At 41.9% G+C, this 8,816-nt stretch overlaps 1 protein-coding gene across 4 annotated transcripts in view; it reads right to left on the bottom strand.

Annotated features, from left to right (window-relative positions):
* Positions 1 to 5,240: 5,240 nt before the first annotated feature.
* Positions 5,241 to 8,816, bottom strand: part of SMIM14 (small integral membrane protein 14) — a 40,850-nt gene continuing 37,274 nt past the window's right edge. For all 4 annotated transcript variants that reach the window (XM_085223293.1, XM_085223294.1, XM_085223296.1 and 1 more), the window contains one exon: positions 5,241 to 8,354. In XM_085223293.1, the coding sequence (XP_085079419.1) occupies positions 8,322 to 8,354 (33 nt within the window). In that variant the 3' untranslated portion in view covers positions 5,241 to 8,321. The remainder of the gene's footprint in view (positions 8,355 to 8,816) is intronic.

The following is an 8,816-nucleotide window of genomic DNA, read 5'->3' as shown; positions in this document are numbered from 1 at the left end:
GCCCCGCCGCCGGCGAATGGGCGCCGGACAGCTCAGGCGGCCCCGCGCAGGCCCCGCCGCCGCCAGGGCTGTGAGGGGCCGCAGGGCCCCCGGGCGCGCCTGGGGTCTTCGTGCCCGGGCTGGGCCCTGACGCAGCGGCTTCGCTCGGCTACGGGAAGGAAGCGAGCGGTGCTGCTGCCCAAAGCAGCCCGGCGGGCTCCGGCAGGCTGAGCTGCGGCGCCGAGATTCGCGCTTCGCCAGGCGGGGCGGCTCAGGCGGGCACCTTTCCTGCCTCGGGCGGCTCTGACTAGAGAGCTGGGTTCCGGTGGCAAAAAATGCCCGTGAATCACTTTTGGTCTTCCAGCCGTGCTTGCTGGAAAAGTCGTCCTTCCTTTTCTCTCACGTAGTACAGAGTGCTCTCAGCGAGGATAGGTTGTTACAAAGTGGATAGGTAATAATAGAAACACAGTGTGTGAAGTCCGCATGGCAAACAGTGCCGTGATAAGGCGGTGCAGTTAACTCTGCTTACCTGCCCTCACACTGGGGGCACTGCCCGGCGATCTGATGGCCCTCTGTGTTAAAGTCCTTTGGTGTTGCTCATAAAGTGCTGCCTTGTTCTCATGTGGCATTTTCACCCATAGCTATTGAAGTATGTTAAGAGATCAGAATTTTTGTCTTTCCTTTGGTACCATTTCTCTCCCTGGAAGGTCCTGTACCCATGTAAGCTGGAACATATCCCAGCTCCCTGTCCCTTGGCAATGGTGCCATGGAACACACACATTTCAGCTGAAAGAACCAACTCAGGTGTTGGCATCAGCACAGCGCACTGCTGAGTCAGTGTGGTTAGACAGGGCTCCCTGCAAAGGTGTCAGGTTCACTGCATTTATCCTGAAGTGGAAACAAGTAATGCCTTGTCTCACTGCTGATTTGCACAGGTGTCTCAATTTTGATCACATCTTTTTTTTTTTTTTTTTTTTTTTTTTTTTCCCAAGGGGAACATAGAGCCTATGCAAAGCATGGTGAGTTCCCACTACTGAGTCAGTCCTACAGCCTTACATATTCCATTGTCTTCATAAACTCAGTCTGTCTCCTTAGATCTCAAAATACCACAAATGCACAAATTTGTATTAGACCAGGTTTCATCTGGTCTACGCATTAAGCGTGTTGTCCATGGAGCAAAGGACCTTCCTGAGAGCCCACACTGCCCTGCTCCCTGCTGGAGACTTCGACCTTGAATTCCCTTTGCCAGAACAGTTCTAGATCATCCCCAGAAAGGTGCTGCTTTTGGTGCTTCCCTAGAACATCTACTGTGGCTTTTGTTAGGGTACTGTGGGAGGGAAAAAATTTGGGACTTGAAGTCACTGGAATGAAAAGGGCACAGATCATGTCTTGTTACTGAATAATCTAACTTCTAAATGACTGTGTGTGTTTAATTTTTTGTTTACAAGAACACAAAGTGTTTTACAACACAGCACAGAGGCAATAAGGCTTCTGTTAGGCTTCAGGGTGCACCTTTGAACTTTCTGCCAGGGTGCACCTTGAACTCACTGCTAGGCAAGCACAGCTCCAGGCAACAGGAGAACAGATGAGGCTTCTGCTGGCCACATTTTAAAATATGTGTGAATTCTGCTCCATTTTTTGAAGGCCTGGTGTGAGTTGTCAGTTCTTTTGCATCACAGGAGTAGTAACTGAACATGAGAAGTGAGGTTCTGTGTGTGTTTTAATTTAGCATTGCCTGATGACTAGATCCCATGGCTCCCTCCTCCAGCACACTGGCCAGCCCAGACCTCTGACAGCCTTTCCTTCCTGCCATGTGGGGAGTGCTGCACTCAGTCATGGCTATATTCCCTTCTGGGACACAATGCTTAAAAGCCAGGTGAGAGAAAATGAAGGTCTGCAATGACCTCTTCTTGTGGAGAAATTCAATAATCATTCCTTTCAATTAGCAAAACATAATGTATAAAACCTGAAGCTTGACAAATTCCAGTTCAGGACAGACACTCTAATAGTGAAGATAAATAAGCATTGAAAAAGTTCAGGGATTGTCCACTTCTGGAAAGTTTTTCTAAAAGATATTTTCTAGTGCAAAGAAGAAATAAGAAAGGTAAATTCTATGCCATACAGGGTTTCAAAACAGATGTTTAGAGTAACCATATTTGGCTTCCTAACTTATGAGTTTAATATGTATATGATGCAAGACTTAAACTAAAATGTTCCCTTAGCTGGTTGCTGAAAGGTATTTTGGCAGGGCTTCCATTCAGCTAAACAACAGTGTCAGTGAAGGACTGCCACCATCCTAAGTAAGCAAGCTTCCTGCAAACTGAGTCACAAGTCTACCCATAAGATTCGTCTTTTTTTTTTTTTTTTTTGAATCAAAATTGAGAAAGCTACTGATAGGACTAATGGATCACTCTTCCTTCATATATTTTAAAGACCATCATTTGCATAATAATTTAACTAATCTATACTTACAAGAGCATTGCTCACACGTCCATGCTGCCAGGAGATCCTCTGTTCAGATCCTGGTGCTGCCAAGCCTGCACTATACTTCACAGGATAGTGAGGTGACTACCATGATTCATACACACTTGCTTGAGGAGAAGAGGTATTTTTACAGGTAGTTGTGAGTTTTAGGATCCAGCTACACATTAGATAGTGTTAATAAACCAGTCAATAACTCAGTGTTGGGAGGTGAACCCCGAAAGGTATATAAAATGGAAAGGTACTCAAGTTTTAACAACGCTTTACTCTAGGTCCCTAGAGGTACATCTTCTGTGTGTGTTGAGATCTGCCACCATCTCTCCAGGCCTAATTCGGTTACTTGTCTCATACCCATTCACCTTTCCTGAAAACGAGCAGTCCCTATGCTACATGCTCTCAGAGACCTGATCTTCAACACACGCTTGAAATACAACCCCAGCAGAACTGAGCTGGATGTGAGCCAAAGCTTTCAGAGTGCTTCATTCAAAAAACTTGGCCAATGCAAGTGTTGATGTTGTTTTAATGTAACAGCTCAGCGGCCAGAGCACGTACCAGTGTGAGCGCCGGCTGTGTGCTCTGTTTGTGTGAGGAATGGCGCAGTGGGCTGGAGGCCACGTCCCTGCCTCCCTGGCAGCTGCGGACCTGAGGAGATCCAAACGTTGGTGCTGAGCAGAGGGACCACCCTTCACCTCTGTATACAAAGTGTTATTACATGACACCAGAGAGATTGCAATTTATGAAGAACTTGTAGGATGGGGGGGAGGGGAGGGTGTGGAGGGAAGAAAAGAAGAGAAAACGAGTATGTGACGGTGTAGCCTCCAGGTCAGCACCTTGGTAGCAGAGGTGAGATAAGGATAAGCGAAGAGCCCTGGGCATGAAGGAAGTTTTGTGTCAAGCTAGTGAGTGCATAAAGTCAGGTTAAGATTTGAGCTGATCATTAACCAAAGACAGCTGTGTTTGTGCAAGCAGTTTGGTACACTGACATCTGACACAGATTCAACAAATGCCATTGTCCGCCTGGCCCTATTGATCACAGCCCAGCCCAGCCCAGGGGCTGTCCCACGTGTACAGTGTGGTACAGAGCTGCAGGCATTCCTGGAGCAAGGGGCAGGAGCACCCAGAGGACTTGTCCACAGACCTACTGGACCTGTGCCCGAATCCATGCTTTGTGTGGTGCAATGCTGAGAAGGAAGGAGACGCAGCTGAACAGATTACACAGGGACATGTAGGATTGGGCCTGTGCACTCCTCTGGAAAAGGCTCATGCAGCTGCATCACAAAAACCTTATGGCAGTTTTGTATACTGTAAAGAGGACATATGGCTGGGTGCCTTTGCTCCCACATGTGTTCAGAGCCAGCTGCAACATGACTGGGCACGGTGGCACAGCCTCAAGTCATTGTGAGGCAGAGGACCTGGTTCTGCTCAGCATGCTCGTATGCACGCACTCTACTCACTTCTACTACCTTTGCAGCTCACCAGAACCTTGACTTTGCTGTTGGGCTTGACTCTTTACAAGGTTATACAGTTTATGATTAATCTCATGCGATGCTTTTGTAAGTGACAACCAGCACCTCCAAACTGCAATTATTATAATTTGTTCTAAAATGCAGCAAGTTTTTGGTCAGGGTCCATGAACCTTTTCATACATCTGGACAACTTCAGCTGGACTCGAAGACAATATAGCAATATAAATAAAACCCCAAAGTCATGCAGGCTTAAAATAACCTATAAAAATCAAAGAAAGATTACTCTGAAAACTGAGAATGTCTTTTTAAACTCTATGCTTTTATTTCTTGCACAACAAAGCTTTGCTTTCCAGTATGACCTTCCTCTAATTAGATTCTTTAAATCTCTCCATATACACAGAAATTGTTCATATTTCCTCCCAGGCATGATTATAGCTGAAGGCCTCATCCACTGTTTAGTAAATACTCTTTTTTTTTTTTTTTTCCTCCTTTTTCTCATTTCCCCTCTACTCTGCACTGATGAGGCCTCACCTAGAGTACTGTGTCCAGATATGGAATCCTCAGAACAGGAGAGATGTGGACCTATTAGAGCACATCCAGAGGAAGGCCACAAAAATGATCCAAGGGATGGAACAGCTCTCCTACAAGGACAGGCTGAAAGAACTGGGGCTGTTCAACCTGGAGAAGAGAAGGCTCAGGGGAGACCTGAGAGCGGCCTTTCAGTACCTAAAGGGGTGGCTATAAGGAAGAAGGGGACAGATCCTTTAGCAGGGTCTATTGTGATAGGAAAAGAGGAAATGGTTTCAGACTACAAGAAGGGAGATTTCGATTGAATTTAAGATATAAGTTTTCCACAGTAAGGGTGGTGAGGTACTGGAAGAACTTGCCCAGAGAGGTGGTGAATCCCATCCCTGGAGACATCCAAGGCCAGCTGGACAGAGCTCTGAACACCCTGATGGAGCTGTAGGTGTCCATGTTCATTGCAGAACTAGGTGACCTGTAAAAGTCCCTTCCAATTCAAAAGATTCTATGATTCTATGATGTTCTTCTGAAAACCACACACATACCAGACATCAAAGCTCTTCCTGCAGAAGCAGGGGTGTCTAAAATTGCCTTCATTCTTCATTCTGACTTGCTTGAGAAACATACAGAAGGCACAGGTCTGTTTGAAAAGTTACAGCTTACATTTTTAAAGTTATACACATGACATTCTATTTTACGAGATATTTATTTTTAGATTATTTCAAATTTAGAAATTAATAGGTTGGTGTAGTCCTACATCTTATACAAAATCTAACAGACCAAGACAAAAGGTTACTAATGATTGCTATTTATTTTGTTAAGTCAATAAAAAGTGCATAGTACAAGCCCTTTATCCCAATCCAAGTACTCAGTAAAAGATTACTAGGAAACCGCAAATGGCACGGATGATTTTTTGTTTGGCATAATTCAGACATTTTAAACCACCAATTTACATTAGATACATCACATCATCACTCTTCCTTTTTCAATAGTGAACATTACAAGGTTAAGTGATCTGCAGACAATACATGAATACATACAATTTCTCATTTTAGAGCATAATTATGTTAAGCAGACTCTAAAAATACTATTGTTTTAACAAAGTTCTAAGCGAAGGTATAATTGTAAACTTTCCTCCACGTTTCCCAAGTTGCTACAACTTGTGTCTCTTACTAACTGAGCTTAAAACCCTTATTGCAGAATTAATCATACCTGAAGCTTTGCATCCCACTTATCTCTTCTGCCTTTCTTTTCAAAATTTACCATAAGCACCTGGAACCAAGATAATACGGTTATGCCACTGCAAACTACATCACTAAAGGCCAGATTTCTGCCACTCTTACTAAAGCTGCTACTAGTACATTATCTCAGAGTAGTTCCACAAACTTCAGTGCAACTACCAGATGAGTAAGGCACTACTTAACATGAATAAGAGTGGCAAAACAGTCCTATCATTAGTCATTTTTTAATTAAGAGTGGTGATCTGGAGGTTATGTTTAGAGAAAATTAAAGAAAGAATTTAAAGGCATACATTTTGATTTGGGATAGTGGCCTGGCTCTTTAGTAAAATATTTCACAATAAAATATTTCCAATGTTTTTCTTTTACATAGAAAATTTAAAATAGCAATTTATCTGAAGAAAGCATACAGACATAAAATCACTGGGACAATTACTCAGAGGAATTTCAAGCAAAGACAATTCATTTAAAAGTAAAACACAACACACTCTGAACCAAAAGTTTGTTTGCCAAGACCACTGGAGTTGGGAGCACACAGCGAGGTTCATAAATACATCCATGGACATTTAAGAAAAGCAATAATGATGCTCATGAATGAGGAGCATCTGCTATAAATCTCACCAGCCTCCAGCAGGATGAGGAGTGACTTGCTCTGGCTGAAATGAAGCCTGTTTCAGTAGTTGTTTGTTTGTTTGTTTGTTTTTAAATCAATTGGAAACCTGTGTTCAGCATCCAGTAGTGAAGGATTCTGGCCAAAAATTCTTGGAGAAAAGGTCAGTGTAGCCTATAATGCATACTTCTTTCTAATTCAACAAAATGATTCTGAACTACTTCTTCTGCATCCAAAATATAAATGTACTAGGAAGGCAAAGAGCAAGCACAGTCAGACTGTCCCAGTGGCATTTTTACACAGTGTTTGTGGCTTGGACAGCTTTAGACACAACAGGACAAACTCTCTGTTTCTCTGCTGCAACTCCATTGCTTTACACAGCACTGCATCTCTGTCACTGAAAGAACTTATTTGTTTAGATTTTTAACAAGTACTCCGGTGCTTGGGAGCACACTATTCCAAAGAAATTTAAAGGGCAATTACATAAAGTTACAGAGGCTGTTCTCCAGGTCTGCACTGCTCCTTTGTGAGGAGGCTCAGCTGGCCCATTGTTTGCCCTGAGGAGGAAAAACCTGTGTCTACCAACCATGGGATCTGAAGTGAGATTTTTCTGAGAGCCCATTAATTCAAACCTTTATGCATATGAACAGTTAGTCCCTTCAGCTCCACAACTAAAGTCCTCAAGAAAAAAAAGGTTTCTAGAGTAAGGCCTTGAATCCCCATTTGTCTGCTCTACTGACCGTTATGGAAAGAAGCTCTGTGTTGGTAACATAAAAATGTTCTTTATGTTATTCTCATCATTTTTTCATATTGATCAAGAAAAATATACAGTGTTGCTTTTCTGTACATCTTTAAAATGTTCTTAAATTAATGTACATAAAAAATTCCTTCCCATTTGCTACAATGGGAGATGTGCACCTGTACGCGCACAGCCACACATACACACGCATAACCACACCACACATACACACAAGTATTAGAGGGAAAAGACATGCCATACGTAGTCACCTGCAATTTCGTTATTCTACAATTACAACCAGTAGTAAGGATGAAATGTTAGGAATTGCTGATAACATACAGGTGAAAAAACCTGAACATCCAGAACGTTTTGTATACCAGAAATTGGTAACCTCTTGGTATGAATTCATCCTGCTCAATATACGTTATGTTATGGATAAAAACTTAAGATTCTGATTATTAAAAGACTAAGAAGGACAAAAAAATCTATCAAGTTCTTCTCACTTAGATTTTTTTTTTCATAAATTCAGTAAGTAAACAAATCTGGTTTTGGAATATACATTTTGACAATATATTGAATAAGATATATCATTTACTAAAGAACATGATTAAGTTAATTTTTGGTGGTATCCTGTTTTTTGTACAGCTCTCAATACGTATGTCTAGGCTTTGACAGTGGCAATTATCACATTCACTTCTTTGCGTGCACACACACATGCACATTATTTAGTTCTAGTGGAAAATTCATGCTTTGGCCAACAGCCCTGAAAATTATGTTAGTGGTCCAAGGACCAGGGCAAATACAAAATAATTTCTTTGCTTTTCACCACATCTGTAAAATAACAGTTGTAACTGTAATACAACTCTTAAAAGTATACTGGAGAAAAAATATGGATTTATCTGAAGAAAGATCAGTAATAATTTCCATTACTATAGATGCACAGGGATTTTAATTTTCTTTCAATGAATACCAGAAACCACTGCAAAGAAATTAAGATCGCTGTAACAGAAAAACACTGAGTGGAATGTCCGCAGTTATGATAACAACCAGAAAACCCTGCAATGCCTCATCATTATTCAAATTATAATCTACTAGGAATTGTAGTAACATAAAAAGCAAAATTGAAGTAGCTAAAAGTAGTTCATGAACATAACCGCTGAATGGTAATTCTGCACTATATAAATGAGAAAACAACAGTATTGAAGGGAGTTTTGCAGTAATCTGGTCACTTCGTTCATTTGGTCGTGCAAGGTTTTAGCTGCTGAACTTCTCTGATATTGAAAGCTCTAGTCCAGTGGTGGGGCTGGTGGTTCTTGTCCCTAGGGGTAGGATAGAGGAAAAGAAAAAAGAGCACATAGAGGATTAGGAACAGTGTCTCATAGAAAAGAATTGAGCAATTGAAAACAAAACAAAACAATACCCCAGGAGAGTTACATTGTGCTTTAAGGTCTTTCATTACCTATTTCAGTCTCCAGATATATAAGCATCAGACAACAATGCTATTTCCTGCACCAACAGTGATTTTTTTTCCAAGATCCTACATCTAGGATGAAGGTCACCTTCCCAAGTTTTATGACGTGACTTTTTTTACTTCTCTATAATTGTCACATAAGAAGGCAGGGGGCTGTTCCAACCAGAGATAGTGTCCAGAGAACATTGTAACCAACTCTCGGGCAACAACATCTGCTCCATTTCATGGCAGACCTCACAGCTGGCCTTCACAATTCTACATGCACTTTGATTTTACTTATTTTCATTGTTAGTAGAGTTCCAAGAAAATG

This window comes from Meleagris gallopavo, chromosome 4 (genome assembly GCF_905368555.1).
Source record: "Meleagris gallopavo chromosome 4, MGAL_WU_HG_1.1, whole genome shotgun sequence".
NCBI classification, from domain to species: domain Eukaryota; kingdom Metazoa; phylum Chordata; class Aves; order Galliformes; family Phasianidae; genus Meleagris; species Meleagris gallopavo.
This window is presented reverse-complemented; position numbering and strand designations above follow the sequence as displayed.